Genomic DNA, 25807 nt, shown 5'->3' with positions numbered 1-25807 from the left:
TAAAGATTCCTCCCGTTCGACGAGAAATGAATCAGATCTTTTCCAATGACACAGTTTACTTTCCTATTTCCCATTGCGCTACTGAGGTGCTTATGATATTAATAATGCGCTAATGGATATTATGATCAATTATGTTGCAGAGATATGTTCGTTAAAATGGCAGAAACATTAATAGGCATTTGTCCAATGGCGGACGCAAGAAAGTTGTTGATGATATTTAAGTGCAAATGCTTTATAGTAGTAAGTTTAGAACTTCGGTTTCCAGGTGGAGTCTCTTTGATGTGATTGTGTACTCTATCAACGAAAGTAGTGTACTTTAATTAGAGTGCATTTCGTTGTGTTTTATTTATTTATTTGTTTTCATTATATTATTCTTTTTAGCATGTTTTGAGCAATTAAGAGTGTAGTTAACTTGTGAGCTATTTGTTAGATTTCGGAAATACTGCAAATCAAGTGAAATGCCGGAAATCAAAGTGACACCATTAGGTATTATGAATGAAAGTTTTACATCATTAAAAAAAAGAAAAGAAAAAGAAAGCTGCCGCGTCATTTAAAATGAATTTTTCAATTAACGAGATATAAATTGATTATTAATATTTGTGAAGATGATTTTTTCCTTGATTTCCACGATTTTATTGAAATTAAAATATTGATGTTGCATACATGCACACAAACTTAATCAATACAAATGTTATGGAGGATTTATAAGGAGAAAGGTGATCAGCAAGCTCCCAAGTAATACAAAGGTCAGGCTAGAAAGGTTAACAGCATAGTATGAAAGATGCTAAATCAGATTATGACAAGACCTTAGTCAAACAGGTCAAAGGAAATTCCAAAGAATTCTTTCACTATCAGGACAAATAAAAGGAAGAATGACTTTGAAAGGATAACTTTAGTTGGTGTTGGAAGCAAGGTGACTAAGGCAATTGTACTAGTGGAGTTACTGAGTGATCACTTTTGAAAAGTCTGTCACTTAAGTTAGAATATTTCTGTATCTCATGTAGCAGTAACTGATATGAGAATTGAGGTCATTGGATTAGAAGTACTTGGGATATTGCAGAATTTAAATGGAAGTAGTGCTGTGGATTTGGATGGGATATCAGCTGAGGTATTATGTGAATGTGTAAAGGAATTTTCAGTGCCTGTGACTAAGCTCTTAAGCCCTCCTAGGGTTCCTAGGAAGCAGAAAAGATTAAAATAGTTCCTTTCCATAAAGGAGGCTATAAGGCTGTGGTCAGGGCCATCGCCAGATTAGACCGCACCCTGAGGCAAACAATTAAATATCGCCCCTGATGAATTATAAGACAAAAATATAAGAAAATCTTCAATTGTTATTTTGGTTTTATTACAACAGAAACATTAATGCAAAACAATTACATAATAATATTAATTAAATGGTTGCTCCACAGAGATATTGCACAATAAAACTGTTTATAAGCTCTTCTAAATTTAAATTATAAGCTATGTCCGCCTCTATCGATATAGTTGCTAGACCAACCAATCTTTCTTGGGTCATTTTAAGCTTGGAAAAACTTCTTTCCGCACTTATTATGCTAACAGGAATTGTTAGCGTAGTGACGGTGTCTACCTCAATATGGCTGAACGAGCGCCCTTATTTAGATGTGCCGCTGTCGATGGTACTGGCTGTGGTAGAAAATTATAGATCAATCACCATCTCAGGACTCATGGTAAAAGTATTGGCAAAGTTGGTTAAAGACTGAATTCAGCAATGGATGGATAAGAATGTGATACCCTGCATGGGGCAACATGGCTTTGTTAAAGGTTGGTCTTAGTCCTTGGTAATTTATTAACTTTTTATAATAGAGTGACAGCTGAGTTGAACATGGGGAATGGCTACACATTGATATTCCTGGATTTTACTAACATTCGACAGGATACCCCATGGAATGCTGTTATGCAAATGGAATGGATATGACACTGGTTATGTGGATAAGAGGGTGGCTGCTGGACAGATATGAAAAGGTTGTATATGGAGGAGGAAATTCCAGGAGGAAATAGGTTACTACTGGTGTGCCGCAAGGGCCGGTGCTAGGACCACTACTGTTTAATTTGTACACAAATATAAGAAATAATGTGAAAGGAAATATTTAGTTGTTTGCTGATGATGCAAAATTAGGTAGAGTAATAAATTAAGATGATGTGGAGAACTTGCAGGATAATTTAAATAAGCTCTCATTATGGGAAAAGATAATGGGTATCAGTTTGATGTGAAGAAGTGTCAAGTTATGCATTTTCAGATAAATTTATTACAAGCTATGTACCACATTGATGGAACTGTACTCCAGGAAATAGACGAAGCTAGGGATTTAGGGATGTGGTAGACAGAGAGTTAAAGTTTAGAAGACATATTGCTAAGGCAGCTCATAAGATTACTTTTTATTGAAGAACACACAAGTAGAGATAAGAATGTTGTTATTCTTCTTTTATAAGGCCTTGATACATCCACATCTGGATTACTGTGCTCAGGTCTGGTCTGGTCTCCTGTGTTTCTTGGGGATGATGGAGAGGATTCAGAGGCGCGCTTCCAAGATGGTTATTGGTCTGTGGAATGTTCCCTATGAGAATAGATTGAGGGTGTGTGGATTGCAGAAGTTGGTTGACAGACGAAAGTGGGGATATGATAGAAACATTTAAGTAACTTAAAGGTTATTATTATTACGTGACACTTCCAAGGAGTCCAGAGATCATAGAGAGAGGGTGCCTACTCTACAGCTCTCCATCTCCACCACTTAATCCACTAACTATGCAAACCACAACTACCATCATCATCTACACCAATGCCATTTACTGTCCACCACCACTAGTATTTTTTGTCTGTAAATTGCATGTTTTCTCAAGGCTGATTTGTCTGTATTTGGAATGAAAAACCCAATTTTCTGGGAGAAAAACACTCTGCTACCTCCGTATGAGATCGGCTAACTCACCTTCAATTGAAAAAACCCATATATAGACTCCTCTCATCATGACGAGAATCAAACTTAAGCATTTTCCAATCAAAGGATGCAAGTTACCGTTTCTTTCAATTGCACTACACAGCTGTCAGATTATACAATTGTTGCACGATACAGTTATAATTGTTGGAGGGGAAATGTTTCAGCACTTGGCTAGATGATTCATAATAAGAGGTCATCCCTGGAAGTTGAGTAAAGGTGTGGTTAGTAATGTTGTGAGAACTAGATTTTTTGCTTGCAGAGTTGTGAATGAATGGAATGGATTGCCAGTGTTGAGTTGTCAGCACTTTGCTAATAGGTTCAAGGTGAGGTATACAACAGATTGTGTGGATAGTTTGGGTCTCCTGTGATGAGTCTTCACACCCCATTATCATCATCGTTATTACACTCTCCTTGGAGTCGGAAGACTCTTCATGGGAAGTTCTCTCAACTGACATAATTATCACATCGAACCTTAAAATCCTTAATATTCACAACATGTTCTGGTAATGTGTTCCACTCACCCACAATTCGACAATTTTTATACTCCATTTAAAAATCTATTCCTTCTTCACCACACTCTTGCACAACTTCAAGTGGTGGTCTCTGGTTCTTTCCTTCTCATCTACTATTTTTATAATCCCCTCTGTATTAATCTGATAAAATTTCCTCACTAACTTAAATTTACTGAATGGAAATCCTGAAGTTACCATTATTATTAGTTTTGCACTTTTCTCCCCAATTTTACCAAAACCTTTTTATTTGTCATTTCTTACTCTGTTTAGATTTCCAACAAAAACCCAACTTTTGCTTTTCTTTGTTAGTTTCCTTCTCTAATGATTTCCTAAATTCCTCGACTTCTTGCTTAGAAGTATTTTCTATGGTACCATAGGCACAAATAAGTCCTTAATATAATATCTTGCTGTTATTCAGAAAAAAAAAACTTCTTTTCCTCCTCCCACCCAGTAACAATTATGTCAGTGTGGTGCTACTCTAATTCTTTTGCCAGTTCTATCTCTTTTCCATGGATACTTATTTTTTGAATGTATGTAAATACCGAATATCATGAAATCTCTCCACACTGGTTCTGTTATTTGTATAGATGTATACACAAAATGACTAGTACTTGTTTATATAATGTTGAGGAATCTTATAGAACATTTCCATGGAGTCTGAGGACTCATCATAGGCACCACTATATGATCTACTGTTTACACTACACCCAATGCATAGTATTTTATCTGTTAATTGTATGTGTTCTCTGGCTGATTTGTTTGTCATTAAAATCTTCACTATATGCGGAAAATCTATTAGTTTTAATTTTTGTGCAAAAGCTTTTATGGTACTAAAATAATATGATTATAGTTGCTGTTCACTATTACATTTCTATTTTTTATGTAATTTTTCGAATTTTTTTTTGTCTTTTGAACAGGAGCTGGCCAAGGTAAGTTGCTGTATGTTTTCATCAGAAAAGTATTCCAAAAGATAAGTATTATACATATTTGTATACTCTTTAAAGGCACCTGTGGCATAACTATAAAACAACAAAATTACATGATAATCACAGTAATAAACTGTAATGAAAGCACAGATATTTTGTACTAAAAATAACAGTACATCATCTTGTGTAGAAACAACATGCAAATTAAATAACAGGAATACATGGTGCATACAACAATCAGTTTTACCAATGATACATAGTTGTCACATGCTAGAAATTAATATTAATAAATCATATTATTAAAACTATTTTTGATGTTTGCATAAAATGAGTATCAGACGTTTGAGAGAGACAGTCATTTCTGTTCAGGTTAAGCTGATGTAAAAGAGCTTCATAACTTTCTTTAAAAAGGTGCTCATATTTAAAACTGCTTCTGTGGAGAAGATGCATTTTATTCCACAGGATGCTGTGTTTAGTGTCAGTACTATGGTGTGCCAGAACAGACTTCTGAGGTTTCACACATTCAATGTAGTATTGATGTTCATTAATTCTTTTTTTTCCACAGAATGTCCTGTCTGTCTAAAGTATGTCAAATTACATTCACAAGGGATCTGGTAAACACCAGCTAAAGATAGAGGCGACAGTTTGTCAGAAGAGAAATTTTGTCGATAGGAAAGTGTGTGGGATTAAGGTGATGCTTCTTCAAAATTCTGAAGATGTAAAAGATGAATTGATTATCTTTCATATACTCCGACAAAAATTAATTTCACAATGGAAATAGAAAAGTAAACAAACTAGTTTTCCCAGACATTGTACCCTCTTGCTCCTCTTCAGGTGACCTAATTCCTTCCATTTAGCCACAAAAAAAAAAAAAAGAGCATACTAGATGCTGTATTCAACAGCAATCTGCTCACTATCTTTCTCAGAAGACAGGGATTATAAAAACTGTTATATCATGCTCATATTATATGCTCTAAAATACAACGGTTACAACAAAAACTTCTGGACATCAAACATTATATGCATTTTAATGGTTTCTTAGAACAGACCACACAAGATATTTTTGATTCCTAACAAGTATGTGCAAGGAGAGATATGATAGGTATATATATAAGTATGAGTGACTGCAATGGCCCTCCAATAAGTCCTTTTGGGAAAACTTTCAAAACACAACCATCATACTTAGGATGTTAATAAGCAGTTACAACTCGCATCTTAAAACTACTAGATGAAAATAGTGTGTAAAATAAGGATTCGATACTAACTCCATCATTAATCAGCTATATGGATTATGAAGGAAAGTAGCATAAAGACGATAAAAATAAAAGACACTCCACTCAATTCTTAACTATGTGAAGATGAATGTTACAATAAATCCTTTACAATCTTTAGGACTCCTCCTTAACTGAATAAATGCCATAACAATTTTTCTATGAAAATCAGAACTAAAAAGATAAACTATGAAAAATTAATCAAACATTAAAAACATTCTCAATGATGAAACCTACAGAGCAAGTAAAACATTTCAGCTATTTAAGCACAATTTTTAGAGAAGATGCCAATTAAATTTTGTTATCTATTTAGATAACAAACGATCATTATGCAAGAGTGTTCAAATAAATTTTAACTTATTGGTATGAATTTGAGTTATAAAAAACAGCTGATCAATATAATATGTGACTGCAATGGAGGGCCATTGCAATCATTCATACTTATATACCTATCATATCTCTCCTTGCACATACTTGTTAGGAATCAAAAATATCTTGTGTAGTCTGTTCTAAGAAACCATTAAAATGCATATAATGTTTGATGTCCAGAAGTTTTGTTGTAGCCATTGTATTTTAGAGCATATAATATGTCTTTATTTGAGTTGTAAATCAGCAGTCAGAATTGAAGGAAGTACAGGAAGATGGTTTAATGTTAAATCTGGTGTGAGACAAGGATGTACATTATCCCCTCTATTATTCATTATTTATATGGATCACATTATGAAGGAAAGTGGTATTAAACCTGATATCAAAATTGGAGATGTTAATGTCAGCTCTTTGCTTTATGCGGATGATGTTATACTTCTAAATAAATCTGCTACAAGTCTGCAAGATTCTCTGACTAAATTGAATAGCTGTTGTAATAGGTATGGTATGAAGGTCAGCAATAAAAAGACAAAGAGAAAGAAACTAGGTAGACGCATTAAAAATATCAACTGCATTGTGAATGGAGAACCTATAGAACAAGAAAAACATTTCAGCTACTTAGGCACGATTTTTACTGAAGATGGTAAATTAAATATAGAAATAGACAACAGAATCAGCAAAGCTGGTATGGTAGTAAGTCAATTGAATAAATTCATATGGAATAAGAGAGAAATTAGTCGGAACACTAAATTAGCTGTATACAAGACAGTGTTCAAACCAGTTTTAACTTATGGATCTGAGAGCTGGGTCAGAAGTAAAACACTTGACCAAAGACTAGAGACCGCAGATATGAGAGTCCTGAGAAAGATTAGAGGCGTGAACAGATGGCATCAATGGCAATATCATATTAAAAATGAGGATATTAGGAAAGAACTTGACATTGTCAGCATCCATGAATGAGTTAGCAGAGCTAATCTCAGGTGGTATGGTCACTTAAATAGAATGGGAGAGGAAAGATTAGCAAAACAAGTGTTCTCTGCCAGGTTGTCAGGAAAACGACCCAGAGTAAGACCAAGATATAGGTGGATTGATACGGTACAAAGTGCCTTAGACGATAGAAATATAAGATCTGATAATGTTGGAGTCTTGACAAGTAACAGACTGATTTGGAGGAAAATTGTAGATAGGAAGTTAGTAATGATGTAATTTTTTCATGTAGTACTTTCATATCCTGTACACCCCTTGAGGGTACATGGCAGGAATTTGATGATGATGATGATAATTATGATAATATGAGCATGATATAACAGTTTTTATAATCCCTGTCTTCTGAGAAAGATAGTGAGCAGATTGCTGTTGAATACAGCATCTAGTATGCTTTTTTTTTTGGCTAAATGGAAGGAATTAGGTAACCTGAAGAGGAGTAAGAGGGTACAATGTCTGGGAAAGCTAGTTTGTTTACTTTTCTATTTCCATTGTTAATTTTTGTCGGCGTATATGAAAGATAATCAGTTCATCTTTTACATCTTCAGAATTTTAAAGAAGCATCACCTTAATCCCACACACTTTCCTATCGACAAAATTTCTCTTCTGACAAACTGTCGCCTTATCTTTAGCTGGTGTTTACCAGATCCCTTGTGAATGTAATTTGACATACTTTAGACAGACAGGACATTCTGTGGAAAAAAAAGAATTAATGAACATCAATACTACATTGAATGTGTGAAACCTCAGAAGTCTGTTCTGGCACACCATAGTACTGACACTAAACACAGCATCCTGTGGAATAAAATGCATCTTCTCCACAGAAGCAGTTTTAAATATGAGCACCTTTTTAAAGAAAGTTATGAAGGCTCTTTTACATCAGCCTAACCTGAACAGAAATGACTGTCTCTCTCAAACGTCTGATACTCATTTTTATGCAAACATCAAAAATAGTTTTAATAATTTGATTTATTAATATTAATTTCTAGCATGTGACAACTATGTATAATTTGTAAAACTGATTGTTGTATGCACTAATTAATTTTTGTGGGCGTAGATTGTTTATTTTGGCTAGAAACACAGGTAATGTGTCTTCATTGTGAAGCCAGGTGTGAAGCCATTTTGAAAATGATGGCTGAGGTTGTATGGATGAGAAAAGAATTTCTTTTGGATGTGCTAGATAAAAGTTTGTGAAAAAAAAAAAACCTATGTGACACAATCAAATAATTTAATTGTGTCCAGCACAAATGCTTTTTGAGAGGAGATGAAGGAAACCTTCCAGAGGCACATTAGTGAATAAAGATTCACCATGAAACTGACCATTAAATTATTAGGTTATCGGAAAATTGGAACTGTTTTTTTTTATGAAAGAACAGGAGTTGCTAATTCGAGACTTTAATAAGCAGGCTAAAAATTTAGTTATGTGATATAGGAGAATTTATATAATTCACAATAGGACATAGAGGAATGCCTTCCTTGTGGATCTTACACAAACCATAGCATTGTGGGGTCTTAGAAAATAAGTTTTAAGCATATCTATAGTATCTGTATATCAAGTCTGATGATTTCATCTAGTAGTGTGTTTAGTTTTCTGAGTTGATTCCTAACAAGTATGTGCAAGGAGAGATATGATAGGTATATATATAAGTATGAGTGATTGCAATGGCCCTCCAATAAGTCTTTTTGGGAACTTATTGGAGGGCCATTTTGGGAACTTTTATCATCTACTAAGTTCTTCCTGTCAACTACCAGGTTCTGTGTGAATGCCACCTTTCGTACTTCAGACAAACTAGATGTTCAGTGGAGAAAAGAAAACTGGCAATGTACGACAAGAAACTTGTCGTACATTACCAGTAAAAAATCAGAGAAACTGGTCTAGCATACCATGAAATTGATACTGATCACAATAACCTATGGTCAAAAATGCTTCCTCCATCGTCGCTGCCTTAAGTGTGACATTTGTTCAAGGTTTGAACAAATGCTTGAAACCTTGCTCCAATATGTGAACCTGAATCAGAATGTGACTGCCTTTCACTATCAAAGATATGGAATTATTTTTTTTTTTTTTCATGTTGAGCCTATGTTGGCTGATCAACCCATAGTATAATAGTACCATGTATGGGTAGTTGTTTGGGAAAGGAGAAACTTGTTTACATTTGATTTGAATGCCTGTATATTGTATTTATTCCTTGGGAAACATATAAGGGGGGACTTCCACAATGCAGTAGCAGCAGGGATGATGGAGGAAGAGGAGAAGAAATGTGTTCTGTGGGTTTGGAGTTGTACTGTGAAGGGGTATTGGGTGGCAGTTGCTCAATGGATTTCGTAGAGAGGAGGAATTATTGATTCTATTTCATATGAATATTTGCCATGCAAATATTTATAGAAGGTACATATTGCAGTAACCAAACGTCTGTGTGAAAGTTGGTAAGAGATGGGTTACCCTCTTCTGTATTGTATATGGTCTTAAGTATTTTTAGGGAGCTCTTAGGGCGAGGCATATGACAGATGGTGGCCAGTCTATGGAATTCTCCATATGAGCAGTTATACAATAGCTGGATGGATTTTTAATTTGTATAAGGGGTTAAGATCTGTTTACAGATGAAGTAACACCTTAAGCAAAAAAGAAATCCTAATTTTTTGGAAGCTGAGGAAGCAGTGGTTGTGATGTGTTTATGCAAGGAAAGGCTAGATGTCAAGGTGATTCCAAGAAGATAAATCTCATCTTGTTTAGAGATTTGAGTGTTGTCAAAGATAATGCATATTTATCCTGAAGTTGATAAGGCCAAGATCTGTTTCTTTCCTCTGTCATGAGGAAAGAAAACCCAGAGGACTGGACCTTTTCTGTCATCCTCTGCCAAGCTATTTTAGTTCATGAGGAAAGAAAACCTAGAGGACTGGACCTTTTCTGTCATCCTCTGCAAAGCTATTTTAGGCCTTCCCTTTTCATTTTTCCTTCTGGATCCATGTCACAGCCACCAGGAATCTCTCTCTCTGCTGTTCATTCTCAGTATGTGTCCAACCCATTTCCATCTACAATTTTTTATTTCATCAGTGATACTTTTTTTTTGCTGATTCAACTTATATAAGTCATTTGTTATAGATTGAGGCCAAAATATTTTTGATATTTAATTTAACATCTTGTTTTTAGGTCAGCTTCCATGTCTCTGATCCATATAACAATATGGCCTTAACATTGCTATTGAAGATCTATATTTTAGTTTTATTATGATATTTGGATGATTTCCATATATTATTTAATTTTCTGAAATCTTTGCATTATATCCCTGTCGGTTCCATCTTCAGTATCAACATCTGCTCCCCAGTATGTAAAATTCTTCACTTCTACAACATGTCGGTTGATTTTAATTTCTTTGTGTCATTTGCTGTAGTTTAAGAACTTTTGTTTCAGTCATACTGTATTTATTTTAAGACCATTTCGGCTGTTTTATGCAAGTCTTTTGATTTTGCTTGTATATCATTGTATTTTGATTATATCAAATCTACACTCATGTTCATAAAAACTGCATCACCTGCTGTAACAATGTTTTTTTGGTAATTAAATTTGAATGCCTATTTGAAAAGGGATAATAACAATAATTGTCACAAATAAAGAAGGTAATATAACATTTTTATTTTTGATTAATATTTGGCTCGTTTTAGTATAAGATGTGACATAATTAGGAAACGACAATAAACTTGATAAATCGACAAATATTTCAAAATTATTATTATTATTATTATAATACAGGCACCTCCATGGAATCTGAAGAAACATTGCAGAAGACCCAATCTATTCACACAATCTATCATACCTCTCCTTGAACCGATTAACAGATGACATTGGAAGTGATCATCATTTATTCTTGAGCAGGATAAAATTGAATTTCATATTGAAAAGAAGAACATGTAAGAAAGTTTTAAAGCAAATAGAAGTTGAGCAGCTCTCAGATGGGAACTGTAGACTAAAATACACAAACATCATTCAAGAAAAAAAATGAAAGAGTTTGAGAACAGGAGCCAAACCTTGGAGATTCAGTGACAAGCCCTGAAGTAAACACTGATTGATTCAACCAGAGAGGTTGTCTGTAAGGATAGAAAAATCAGATCTCCATGGTGGACACAGGAAGTTAAAGAGGCAGTGAAAGAAAAGAAGAAAGCATATCAAAAGTTTCTGGCAAATAAGTCAGATTGTGCTCTTAGAGAATACAGACACAAATGCAAGAAAACTAAACATTGTGTAAAACTACCTAAACAAGAGTCATGGGAGGACTTTGGTAAGAACACAGGAAATAAATATCAAGAAGGTGGCAAGATATTCTGGAGGTTGTTGAAGAAGAAAAATGGAGAAATAGATATCCTTGAAGTATGGAGTAATTATTTCGAAAAGTTGCTAAATGAAACAAGCAGTGATGACAGCACAGTAGTAAAAAACACTGTCAGGAATACATATCCATACTTGAAGTAGAAAAAGCCATCAAAGGCCTGAAATGTGGAAAGGCAGTAGGAGTAGATGATATTCAACCAGAAATACTCAAGTATGGAGGTATAAAAGTCTTACAGTGGCTGCACTTCATAGTTTAGAAGGCCTCAACAGAGGGACGAATTCCGGATGATTGGAGTAGAGCTCTCATAGTACCCATATATAAAAAAGGAAAATAAATCTGAATGCGAGAATTACAGAGGTATTTCCCTACTGAGTGTTCCTGGTAAAATATATGCAAGGATTCTGGAAAGAAAGCTTGGTGGAGAACAAGCTGAATTCAGGCCAAATAGAGGCTGTCAGGATCAGATTTTCACTTTACGACAAATAGTTGAGAAATTGTGGAATATAACAAAGATCTATATTTAAGTTTTTTAGACCTGCAAAAGGTGTCTGCTCGGTTAGCTGAGTGGTTACGCCTCTGCAACTATATGACTTGGAAAGGAGTGTCCTGCGTTCGATTCTCGTTGCCGACGTGAGAAACTTAAGGATCTTTCTCAGACATAGCCAAGTTGGCCAGTCTTGGGCATGGACTGCAGTGTTTTTCTCTCCAGTTTATCAGGGGTTTTTCCTCCTGCAAATAGGTCTTAAGAACACAACGCTTCACAGACAATTACACATGGTTGAGCATGGGGGTAACAATCCCCACCTTGTAATGAGTTGTGAAACCCAGAAATGGGAAGCACTACATGGGGCTGTAGTGCCAAAAAGGAAGGAAGACCTGCAAAAGGCATTTGACAAGGTACAAATAGAAAAGCTTTTCAAAACGCTACAGTTATATGGTGTCAATGGGGCATTATATCAAGCAATACTTAGTCTTTATTTGAGTTGTAAATCAGCAGTCAGAATTGAAGGAAGTACAGGAAGATGGTTTAATGTTAAATCTGGTGTCAGACAAGGATGTACATTGTCCCCTCTGTTATTCATTATCTATATTGGTCATATTATAAAGGAAAGTGGTATTAAACCTGATATCAAAATTGGAGATGTTAATCTCAGCTCTTTGCTTTATGCAGATGATGTTATACTTCTAAATAAATCCATTACAAGTCTGCAAGATTCCCTTACTAAATTGAATAACTGTTGTAATAGATATGGTATGAAGGTCAGCAATAACAGGACAAAGACAATGAAAATAGACAGAAGCATTGAAAATATCAACTAAAACATTTCAGCTACTTAGGCATGATTTTTAGTGAATATGGTAAATTAAATATGAAAATAGACAACAGAATCAACAAAGCCGGTATGGTAGGAAGTCAATTGAATAAATTCATATGGAATAAGAGAGAAATTAGTTAGAACATTAAATTAGCTGTATACAAGACAGTCTTCAAGCCAATTTTAACTTATGGATCTGAGAGCTGGGTCAGAAGCAAAACACTTGACCAAAGACTAGAGACAGCAGGTATGAGAGTTCTGGAGAAAGAATAGGGGCATGAACAGATGGCATCAATGCAATATCATATTAAAAATGAGGATATTAGGAAAGAACTTCACATTGTCAGCATCCAGGAATGCATTATCAGAGCTAATGAAAGAATGGCAAAGCAAGTGTTCTCTGCCCAGTTGGCAGGAAAAAGACCCAGAGGAAGATCAAGATATAGGTGGAGTGATACAGTTAAAAGTGCCTTAGAAGACAGAAATATAAGATCTGATAATGCTGGAGTCTTGACAGGTGACAGACCTTTTTGGAGGAAAATTGTAGATAGGATGTTAGTAATGATGTAGATTTTTCATTAGTATTATCATATCCTGTACACCCCCTTGTGGATATATGTCTGGAATTTGATGATGATGATACACCCAGAACTTGACTCTGGCAACTCAATCCACTCATTTACAACTTTCCAAGCAAAAAACCTAGTCCTCACACACATTTACTGACCACACTTTTACTCAATTTCCAGGGATGACCTTCTTGTTTTAGTCCATCTAGCCAAGTGCTGAAACATTTCCCCTGCATCTATCCTATAAAACCCTTTAAGCAACTTAAACGTTTCTGTCATTTCCCCTCTTTTTCTCCTGTCAACCAACTTTGGCAATCCACACACCTTCAATCTATCCTCACAGGGAACATTCCACAAGCCACTTTGTCGCTCACTTGGGGATGAGGATGTGGTGGAGAGTATTCAGAGGTGAGTGACAAAGTGACACTGGAATTGACTTGAGCACAGTAATCTAGATGTGTATATCAAGGTCTTATAAAGAGGAATGACAACTTTCTTATCTCTACTTGTTAGTGTGGTCTTCAATAAAAAGTAATCTTATGAACAACCTTAGCAATATATCCTCTAAACTTTAATTTTGTGTCTGCCACGAATAGATCTCTAGCTGCATCTATTTCCTGAAGTACAGTGGCATCTATGTGATACATAGCTTGTAATCTATTTATCCCAAAGTGCATAACTTTATATTTCTCAACATTAAACCGACACCCATTAAGTTTTGGCTATACTGACAGCCTATTTAAATCATCTTGCAAGCTCTTCACCTCACCTTGATTAACTATTACTCTACCAAATTGCACATCGTCAGCAAAAAACTGAATTTTTCCTTTCAGGTTATTTCATTTATATACAAATTAAACAGCAACGGTGCCAGCACCGAACCTTGCAGCACACCACTAATCACCTGTTTTTGTCTCGATTCTTTGTCTCGAAAATTGAGTATTGTGCGGTTATAAAATTTCTTTGTAAAAGAAGGTTTAACACCAGTGGTGGCTGGTGAAAATTTTAAGTGGGGGTGCTGCATATAAAAAAAAAAAAAAAAAAAAAAAAAAAAAAAAAAAAAATCTAATCAGTAACAAATTTATTAATAAATAAATTTATTTATTAAAATTGCTTCATTAAAAATATTTCATCCTCAAGATGAACAAACACCAATAATAAAAGTTTCATATCAATAGCAATGACGAGCGCAAACGAATATCGGCGTTAGATCGCAGTGCATTTGTTTCGTGTAGCGATAATTGAAAAAATATAATTCTTTTCATAATTTCAACAGTGACACTCTTCATAATTCAGCCTTGTATCTATAATAAATAAATAATTATATGTTATTTTAAGAAAATAAAATAATATTGACAAAAAATAGTTACCACACACAACCACCAATAATAAACGTTTCATATCACTAATGCCAGGAGTATTAGGAACCAGAAGGAAGAATTTTTGGCCTTGATTGGCTCTTCCTGACCACAGGTTATTGGGATTAGTGAAACATGGCTGATGGAAGATGATATAGTTAGTGGGATAGAATGTGTAGGTTATAGTGTGTTTAGGAGGGACAGAGAGAATAAAATGGGGAGGGGGAGTGTTATTGATGATAGCTGATGAACTGCAGCCAAGGAGAATTGAAGTAGTATTGCAGGGTAGTGAAAAGAGCTCATTTGAGGCTATTTGGTGTGAGATTGAGACTGGCAGAACAAAATATACAGTTGGGTGCTGCTATAGATCAGGTGATGGAATTGATGGTGGAGATAGTATGCATAAACAAATTGATGGAATGAGTGGAAGGAGGGTAATTATTATAGGGGATTTCAACTATGGTAACATTGATTGGAACGAGGAGAGGACACATGTGAGGAAGAAAATGGATTTTATTCAATTATTAAGGGATAACTATCTGAGACAGCATGTAATTGGAAATACAAGGGGTGTGAGAGTGCTTGACCAGGTAATAGCATCTCACAATTTGACTGTAATGAATATGACCATGTTGCCACCTATTGGTGAGAGTGATCATAAGGTCTTGACCTGAGAGGTGGCTAAAGGTGTGGAATTTTCGATTAAGACAGGGTATATGTGGAATTACTGTGCTGGCAAGTATGACAAGCTTAGGAGCTTGCTTGGATCAGTGCAATGGCATGTAAAACTGCAAGGGCTGGATATCGATAGAGCTTGGGAAGTGGTCAAGGAGCATTTACAGGAGGTTATGGTTGATTGTACACCTAGGGTCCGAATAGTAAAACAAGTAGGGGTTAAATGTGAGTAACATCTTTAAGCTTGAGCTGCAAAAAAAGAAACAGCTGTGGAGGGAATTTAAAGAAAAAGGTGACCTGCAGGCACACGAATGGTATGAAGTGCAGGCCAGAAGGGTAATGAGTATGGTAAAAAAAGAAAAGCAGATTATGAAAGGAAACCAACTATGCAAGCTAAAGAAAATCCCAAACAGTTCTTTCAATATGCTGTAAGCAAAAAAAAAAACTGTACACTGCAAAATGATTTTAAGGAATGACGATGGTAAGGAGGTCACTGAATCAGTCGGTATAGTGGAATTACTGAGCGAGCACTTTGCAAGAGTATATCATCCAGGTGGTGACATTGCAGAAATGAATTAACCAATAGATTATATGGGAATTGTGGTGAATGAAGTGGAGGTGAGTAGTCTATTGCAAAACCTCAATGTCAATACATCTGTGGGATTGGATGGTATACCAGCTCGTGTCGTACGAGAAGCAGCTAAAGAATTGTCAGTACCCTTGACCATTTTGTTTAATTTGAGTCTCGGGGTCTGGGTTAGTCCCGAGGGAGGTGGAAAGAGGGGAAAATAGTTCCACTGCATAAAGGAGGTTCCAAGACTGCTGTTGTAAATTACTGACCGATTAGCATATCAGGAATCATTGTCAAGGTCTTGGAGAAATTAGTCAAGAGAAGAATACAGGATTGGATAGATGAAAATGGGATACTGTATGGGGGACAACATGGTTTTGTGAAGGATAGATCATGCCTGAGTAACTTGCTCACGTTTTATAACACAGTGACGGCTGAACTGGATAAGGGTAATGGGTTTACAGTGATACTGCTGAACCTGGCTAAGGCATTTGACAGGATACCACATGGATACAACATATGGGAATGGATATAGGGTTGGTGAGATGGATGGGTGGGTGGTTGATGGAGAGATATCAGAGAGTAGTTTACTCAGGAGTAGAGTCCAAAAGACAGCCTGTGACGAGTGGTGTGCCACAGGGTTCTGTTCTTGAACCACTGCTGTTTAATTTGTTCATTAACGATGTAGGAAAAGATCTGAGAGGAACGGTTCATTTGTTCGCTGATGATGCTAAGTTGGGTAGGGCAATAGTGAATGCTGAAGATGTCAAAATTTTGCAGGATGATTTAGATAGATTGGAGTTCTGGACTAAGGAGAATGGATGTCAATTTAATTTGGCAAAATGTAAGGTTATGCATTTTGGGGTGAAAAGATTAGCAGCAGTATACCACATTGGTGAAACTGTACTCCAGGAGATTGATGAGGCCAGGGACTTGGGAACATTGGTGGATAGGGAGATGAAGTTTAGGGGGCACATTGCAAAAGTAGCTAAATCAGCTCATCAACTCACTTGGTTGTTGAAAAATACTTTGACGAGCAGAGACAAGCAAGTTATTGTACCTCTGTACCGAGCCTTGATAAGACCTCATCTCGACTACTGTGCCCAGATTTGGTAACCTAGGTTTCTTCTTGATGGGGAGGAGGTGGAGAGGATCCAGAAGCAAGTGACCAAGATGATAGCAGGTCTATGGAATGAACCTTATGAGAACAGGTTGAAGATTTGTGGGTTGCAGAAATTAGTTGATAGGCAGAAAAGGGGAGATAGGATTGAAAGGGTTTCTATAGGATTAATTCAGAGGATATTTTTGAGATCAGGACTGGTGGTGGGAGAACTAGGGGACACCTATGGAAGCTGGGCAAGAGTGATTAGCAAGGGTGTTAGAGCTGAGTTCTTTACTTATAGAGTGGTAAATGAGTGGAATAAGCTGCCAGAATCTGTTGTGGGTGTAAATGATGGTGAGCGAGTTCAAGGCAAGGTATGATAGATACTGTGAGAATGTCGTTTAGTTGTGTGGACATGATGTTTAAGGACTCCCTGGAGTCACCCGTAATAATAATAATATCCCACAAAAATAACGTGCGTAAGGATACTAAAAATACACTGCTTTTTGGGCAGTGTCTGAATGACGTAACATGCAATGACAAGCACCAACGAATATCGTCGTTAGATCGCAGTGCTTTTGTTTCGTCTAACGATAATTGATAAAATATAATTCTTTTCATATTTTCAACAGTGACACTCATCATAATTCAGCCTTGTATCTATAATAAATACAATTTCAAAAAAAAAAAATCTTTTCAACAATAGATCACATTCAAACTATTACTCAGCTAACAGAAAGATGCAGAGAATACCAGGTCCCACTTTGTCTTCTTTTTGTAGATTTTAAAAAGGCATTTGACTCTGTTGAGCATATCGCAATATTCCAATCTTTAATAGAACAAGGCGTAGAAAAAGCATACAAAGTCAACTCATAAAAGATATCTACAAAGAAGGCACAACAAATATTACCCTTTTCAATCACCCGATTAAAATTAACTTAAGTAGAGGAGTACGTCAGGTGGAAAGGATGTTGCGAGTGGGAACACTGAATGTTGGAAGCATGACTGGAAGGGGAAGAGAGGTGGCAGACATGAAGAGGAAGAGAAAGTTGGACATTTTGTGTGTGCAGGAGACAAGGTGGAAGGGGGAAAGGCAAAGGAACTGGGAGATGGATATAAATTGTTCTACTCTGGAGCGAATAACGAGGGAAGAAATGGTGTAGGAATTGTGGTGTGTGGCAGAATGAAGGGCGAAGTACTGGAAGTGGGTAGAAGGAATGACAGGATCATGCGAATGAAATTGGGTCCTGGAGAAGAACTGGTGGTCGTATTATGTGTATATGTCCCGCAAGTTGGCTGTACATCAGAGGAGAAAGATGAGTTCTGGAACATGTTAGATGAAGAAATGAGGGAACTGGAAGAAAACCAGATGGTGATTGTCAGAGGAGACTTGAACGGACACATAGGGAGACAGAATAGAGACTGTGAAAGGGTGCATGGTAGCCACGGAGTGGGCATGATGGACCAGGAAGGAGAGAGGGTTGTGGACTTTGCAGTAGCGTTTGATCTGGCAATTGTGAACTTGTTTTTCTACAAGAGGGAAGAACATTTGATAACATTTAGGAGTGGTAACAACAGTTCACAAATTGACTACATTTTGACTAGAAGAAAACATCTTAAGGTTGTGACAAATTGTAAAGTAATTCCAACAGATCAAGTGGCACAGCAACACCGACTGCTGTGTGCAGACTTTAAAATAAGATCGAAGATAAGAACCTCTGGAAGCCATGGGATGAAGACAATTAAGTGGTTTCGCTTAAAAGAAGAGAGTGTGAGGAATCGTTTTAGGGAGAGAGGGTGTTAGAGAGAATTTCGGATGGACTGGAAAGTGTACAAGATTCGTGGAAACATAATTCAAAAGTAATCCTGAGCTGTGCAATTCGTGGAAACATAATTCAAAAGTAATCCTGAGCTGTGCAATTCGTGGAAACATAATTCAAAAGTAATCCTGAGCTGTGCAATCGAGGTGCTTGGTGAGACATCTGGAAAGATTAGAGAGCAGAAGGAGGGTTGGTGGTGGAATAATAATGTACAAGTGGCAGTGACAGCTAAGAGGAAGGCAAAGCAGAAGTGGGATGAGTCAAGAGTAGAAGAGGACAGAGTGAGGAAGGAGGTGGAGATTGCAAAGGAACAATTTGGCTTCATGCCTGGTAGATCAACAACAGATGCTATCTTTGGGTTATAGCAGATGATGGAAAAGTTTGAGAGAAACAACGGGAGCTATAGCTGGCATTTATTGATCTGGAGAAAGCATACGATAGAGTGCCAAGGCAAGAAGTCTGGAGGTGTCTAAGGGAGAAGAAGGTGCCGGAGAAATATGTCAGGTTGGTGCGGGAGATGTACAGAAATGTGAAGACAAGTGTTCAGACCTGTCTGGGACAGACAGAAAGTTTTCAAGTAACAGTTGGCTTGCATCAAGGGTCAGCATTAAGTCCGTTTCTGTTTAATATTGTGATGGAGGTGGTGACAGAGGAGGTGAGAGAAGATGTGCCTTGGACAATGTTGTATGCAGATGACATCTTGCTGTGTGCAGATTCAAGAGAAGAAGCGGGAACTAAACTGGAAAGATGGAAAAAAGTACTGGAAGAGAGAGAGGTATGAGACTGAGCAGAAGTAGGACAGAGTATATGTGTTGCACAGTGGGTGGCGGACAGGAGATAGATCTGGAGCTGGAAGGAAATGTCATCAGGAAGGTGAGGGACTTTAGATACTTAGGTTCAACAGTGGAAGAAGATGGAGGAGCTGAGAAGGAAGTGGGATGCAGGATACAAGCAGGTTGGAGGAACTGGAGGGAGATGGCTGGAGTGTTATGCGATAAGAGGGTACCGATCAATCTGAAAGGCAAAATGTAGACAGTAGTGAGGCCAGCTATGATGTATGCTATAGAAACTGTGGCCCTGAGGAAAAATGACATCAGAAGGATGGAGGTAGCAGAGATGAGAATGCTTAGGTGGATGTGCAGTGTGACCAGAAAGGATCTTCTGAGAAATGACTATGTGAGGGGAACAGTGAAAGTTACGAATTTAGGAGCGAAGATACAGGAGGCAAGGTTGAGATGGTTTGGTCATGTGATGAGGAGGGAGGACGAATATGTGGGAAGAAGGGTCATGCAGATGGATGTGCAAGGAAGGAGGAAGCGTGGGCGGCTAAAGAAGAGATGGAGGGAGCTGGTAGAAGAGGACTTGAGGATGAAGAACTTGTATGTGATGACAGCCCAAGACAGGAAGGTGTGGAGGAGAGTCATCATCAACAGTGACCCCACTTAAGTGGGAGAAGCTGCAAAAGAAGTAGTAGTACGTCAGGGTGATGCCTTATCACCTGATCTCTTCGCATCTACTCTGGACAGCATCATTCAAAAAATTGACATGAAAGATGGAATAAACGTTGATGGTGAAATGTTAAATATCTTATTATTTGCCGATGATGTGGTATTAATATCTCACTCACCCAAACTCTTACAATCAATGCTGATTAACAAGCCAAAACTGCCAAAAAATTGGATTGGAATTACACCCGGACAAAACAAGATGGATGAAAAACAAATACTGTAAAGATCATACAATCACTCTAGAATCTCACACCATTGAAAAAGTTGAAGAATACATCTACCTTGGCCAAGTCCATAAAAATGAATAATGATATATCAAATGAAATAGCAAGGAGAAAAAGAGCTGCTAGGATAGCCTTCAACAAAATAAAATCAACAATTACCAACCCAAATATAGACAGAAATAAGAGCCTATCTTTTCAATAGTCACATCTTACCACCATTAACTTATGGCAGTGAAACATGGAACACAACTTTAAAAGAAGAACAAAGCTTAATAACAACTCAACGTGCAATAGAAAGAAGAATGTGCAATATAAACAGAACAGATCACGTAAGACATACAGAAATCAGGAAGAAGTCTGGACTCACGGACATAATAAAAGCAATCTACAACAGCAAAAGAAGATGGGCAGGACATCTGGCCAGAATGAGAAACAACAGATGGACACCCAGAGTTACAAACTAGTATCCGAGACATACCAAAAGAAAACCTGGAAGAAGACCAGCCTTAAGGTGGGAAGACCCAATGATTAAGAAAGTCGGAAGAAAATGGAGAAGAAAGACCCAAGACAAGAATAGCTGGACTCTTTACGACCTGCAGTCATGGAGAAATCCTGACTGAAATCACAGGTCCATCGAGGTTATCTATAATAAATAAATAATTATATGTTATTTTAACAAAGTAAAATAATATTGACAAAAAATAGTTCGCCATGCACCAATAATAAACATTTCATATCTCACAGAAATAACGTGTGTAAGGATACTAAAAATACACTGCCGTTTGGGCAGTGTCTGAATGACATAATGTGCAATGACAAGCGGAAACGAATATCAGCGTTAGGTCACAGTGCATTTGCTTCGTAATCTTATGTGTTAATCGAACAATTCCACTTATTAAATATTCAATCAATGTCAAAATATAAGCTGTATACTTTATTGCATTTATATAATGTTGTAAGCATTGTTATTATTTATAAACACAAACAAAATTTAAATTTTTCATTTTTTCCTTGGGGGTGCTTCAGTGTCGCAGTGCTTATGTACGGGTTGCCACTGTTTAACACTAAAAGAAATTCATTCGAAGTTCATAAAAGTTGATAGGCATTCTTCCCCTTCATTTTCAACAATTAAGAAATGGGCTGCCAAGTTTAAAGGTGGCTGCACCAGCTTTGAAGATGATCCATGTCCAAAAAGCGTAAGAACACCAGAAATCATTGATCAAGTGCACGATATGGTATTGGATGACAGGCGAGTCAAAGTGCCTGAAGTTGCTGAGACTCTAGGTGTTTCAAAAGCACGTGTAGGATATATTTTGCATGGAGAATTGCATATGAAAATGCTTTGCGCAAATGGGTGCCGCACTTGCTCACAGCAGATCAAAAAAGCACTCACATGAAAATCACTGAACAGTTTTTGCAGCGTTTTAACAAGAATGAAACTGATTTTGTGCGTCGATTTTTTACCATGAATGAGACTTGGATTCACCATTACACACCAGAATCCAAACAGCAGTCAAAACAGTGGACAGAAGCCAGTTGTTCAGTGCCAAAGAAGACAACGTTGGTTCCATCAGCAGGAAAGGTCATGGCATCGGTGTTTTGGGATGCTAAAGGCAATTTGTTTATTAATTGTCTTGAAAAGGGTAAAACAATAACCAGGGAATATTATTCTGATCTTTTAACCAAACTAGATGAAAAAATTTGTGAGAAAAGACCTGGTTTACAGAAGGAAAAAAATCATCTTTCATCAGGACCAATGCACTTGCCCACAAAAGTGTTTTGGCAATGGGAAAATTAAGGGATCTGCACCACAAATTGTTGGATCATCCATCCTATTCCCCAGATTTAGCTCCCTCTGACTTCTATCTCTTCCCAAAACTAAAACTCATCCTCACTTGTCAGCGTTTTTCTTCGAATCAAGAGGAGATTGCAGCTGTAGAGGGGTATTTTGCAGATCTTACTGAGAACCACTACAGGGATGGGATAATGGCACTGGAGCATCGCTGGAATAAATATATTAGTCTTGAGGGAGATATGTTGAAAAATAAAAAATAATTTTGAAATTATAAATTCATTTTTTTCATTGTTAGGCCGAGAACTTTTCAGACCACCCTCGTATATGGATCACATTATGGAAGAAGGCCTGATGTTACAATTGGAGATGTGAAACTTGGCTCTTTGCTTTGTGCAGATGATGTTGTACTTCTATATACGTCTAGTGCAAGTCTCCAGGATTCTATAACTAAATTGAATAACAGCTGGAACAAATTTGGCAGCATTCGAGCACATTAACTGCATTCTGAAAAGAGAACCTATATAACAAGTAAAATATTTCAGCTATTTAGGCACAATTTTTAGTGAAGATGGCAAGGTAAATCTGAAAATAGACAACAGAATAAGCAAAGCTGGTATGGTTAAAAGCCAGCTAAATAAATTTATATGAAAGAGGAGAGAAATTAGCCAAAACACCAGCCCAGCAGCATAACAAGACAGTGTTCAAACCAGTTTTAAGTTATGTATCTGAGAGTTGGGTTAGAAATAAAGCACTTGATCAAAGACTAGAGACCACAGGTATGAGGATTCTGAGAAAAATTAAGGAAGTGATGGCATCAGTGACAGAATCATATTAAAAATGAAGATATTAGAAAACAGTTTAAGACTGTTAGTATTCAAAAATGTGTAAGCAGAGCTAATCTAAGGTGATATGGCCACTTATTCTGCAGAAGAAATTGGATATGTAAGAGTTAAAAGAATAAAAAAACCTTGGATAACTAATGAGATGATTTCTCTAATGGAAGAAAGAAGAAAATGGAAAAATAAAGACACACCAGAAGGGAAAATACAATATAGAACCCTGAATGACAGATTGAGATGGGAAGCAGAGAGAAGTAGAGAAGATTGGCTTAAAAAACAAAATGAAGAAATGGAAAATTATGAGAGAGTGGGAAGGTATAATCTTTTATATAAAAAAGCAAGAAGCATGAATCACAAGAGAAATGGAATTCAAGCTAGAGGCATAAAAAATAAGAATGGAGAAATCATAACTGAAGAAGATAAAATCCTAATGAGATGGAAGGAATACATTGAAGATCTATATGACAAGGAAAATAGATCAAATGAGTTGCCATCAGAAGATATAAAGAAGGTAAATGAAGATGATGTAAACCCAGAGATTTCGAAGACAGAAGTAGAAATGGCCATTAAAGAACTAAATGTGGAAAGGCAGAAGGAATAGATGAAATACCTGCAGAATTCCTGAAACAACTTCAGAAGAAAGGAACTGAAGAAATAACCAAAATAATACATTTAATTTATAACGAAGGAGAACTACCGAATGATTTTATCACCTTAATATTTATACCTATACCAAAGAAAAATAATGCAGTGAACTGCAAGGATTTTAGAACAATAAGCCTCATTTCCCATACATCAAAAATACTTATGAGAATCTTAACACGAAGAATTGCATCTAAAGTGGAAGAATTTCTTGGAGAAGATCAGTTTGGTTTCAGGAAGGGTAGGGGAACAAGAGATGCGATTGGACTGTTAAGAATAGCAAGTGAAAGAAGTCTAGAAGTGAATAAAGAAGTTAACATCTGTTATATAGATTTTGAGAAAACTTTTGACTATGTAAAATGGGATAAGATGGTAGAAGTAATGGAAAAGATTGGTATAGATTGGAAAGACAGAAGTCTAATTATCTCACTATGTATAGGACAAACTGCCATGGTGAGAGACATGTATGGTACAACAGAACCAGGTATCATTGGACGAGGAGTAAGACAAGGCTGTTCTCTATCACCGATTTTGTTCGACATGTATTCCGAAGCAATGCTAAAAGAAGCACTGGAGAATTCGGAAGAAGGAATAAAGATTGGAGGTAGACAGATATTTGCAATAAGATATGCAGATGACAAGGCATTACTATCAAACACTGAAACAGGACTACAACATCTGTTGAACAGATGTTGTAGTCCTGGAATCCTGTATCAAATGAAAATTAACATCAGAAAAACAAAGGTGATGAAAATAGCAAGGAAAGAGGCAAATATGGATATCAGAATAAATGGGGAAAAATTGAATCAAGTAAAGACATTTAAATATCTAGGAAATGTTATTAGCAGTGATGGAAGATGTAAAAGTGGCATAAAAGCAAGAATAGCGATGGAAGAGATGCCTTTAATAGAAAATGGAATTTATTCAGAAGTAAAATGGATAGAAACCTAAAGAAAAGGCTAATAAAATGTTATGTGTGGAGTGTTGCCCTCTATGCATCTGAAACTTGGACATTGAAGAAAGAATTAAGATTTTGGAAAGCTTTGAGATGTGGATTTGGAGAAGGATGGAAAAAATCAATTGGACAGATAAAATAACTAATGAAGAGGTCTTAACAAGAGTAGAAGAAGAAAGAAGTCTGTTAAGGAGGATAAAAAGAAGCCAGGGAAACTGGTTTGGACATATTCTGAGAGGGAATGGAATCATCAGAGATGCCATTGAAGGAAAAATAGACGGAAAAAGACCCAGAGGAAGAGTAAGGAAAACAATGCTAGATGACATGCTCAATGGAGACAGGTATACAACCTTGAAAGAGAAGGCTCAGAACAGAAGAGAGTGGAAGGAAAGTTTCTGCTACTAAAAGAAGAACCTGCTCAATTGCAGAATACTAAAGAAGAAGATGGCCACTTAAACAGAATGGGCAAAAAAAAGTTTGCAAAACAGGCATTTGATATCAAGATGGCAAGAAAGAGATCTCCAGAGGCAGGGCTGCACCGTGCAGTTGTGCAGATTGTGCGCCGCACAAGGGCGCTTGAAGATAGGGGCACCATTTCACCACGGAAAATAATAAAAAAAATATAAATTTTGTTATTCTTGAATTATATCGTACTATATAAATTACACAATTACAAATTATAGTTAATGGAATAAAAATGAAATTTTAAATCAGTCAAATTATTATGAATTCTTAATAATCTAACAACATTTTTAACTTAATACATCACCAGTTTTATTATAATTTGTTTGAAGTGAAATGTTATCAATATTGCTACAGATTTTTTCACAGAGTAAGCATCGACTCACCAAAAATTTTATAATTATTCTCGATTGTTTATTATATTTTTACTGGAAATTATCAGTTTAAGACAGACTGTGAATTCATTCTTACTCTGTGCTTTGCCCAGTACCGTTGACAGGATGTAGCATAGAGGCAGCCTGCCTCAGCCGTATTACGGCAACAAGATATTTTACAAAAATACAGCGTTTAGTTAGCAAATAAAAAAGGTGCCATTTCCCATTGACAGTGAAATATGTGCTTATTATATTT

At 36.5% G+C, this 25807-nt stretch overlaps 1 protein-coding gene across 1 annotated transcript in view; it reads left to right on the top strand.

Annotated features, from left to right (window-relative positions):
• Positions 1 to 458: 458 nt before the first annotated feature.
• Positions 459 to 25807, top strand: part of IntS11 (integrator complex subunit 11) — a 196938-nt gene continuing 171589 nt past the window's right edge. Inside the window, exons 1-2 of the mRNA XM_090403205.1 lie at positions 459 to 486; positions 4384 to 4395. Coding sequence (XP_090259331.1) covers positions 459 to 486; positions 4384 to 4395 — 40 coding nt within the window. The remainder of the gene's footprint in view (positions 487 to 4383; positions 4396 to 25807) is intronic.

This window comes from Typopeltis vanoorti, chromosome 13 (genome assembly GCF_054136105.1).
Source record: "Typopeltis vanoorti isolate ZY-2024b chromosome 13, IOZ_Tvanoo_1.0, whole genome shotgun sequence".
NCBI classification, from domain to species: Eukaryota; Metazoa; Arthropoda; class Arachnida; order Uropygi; family Thelyphonidae; genus Typopeltis; species Typopeltis vanoorti.
Note: the sequence above shows the minus strand (reverse complement) of the source record. Positions and strands in the feature narration are given on the sequence as shown.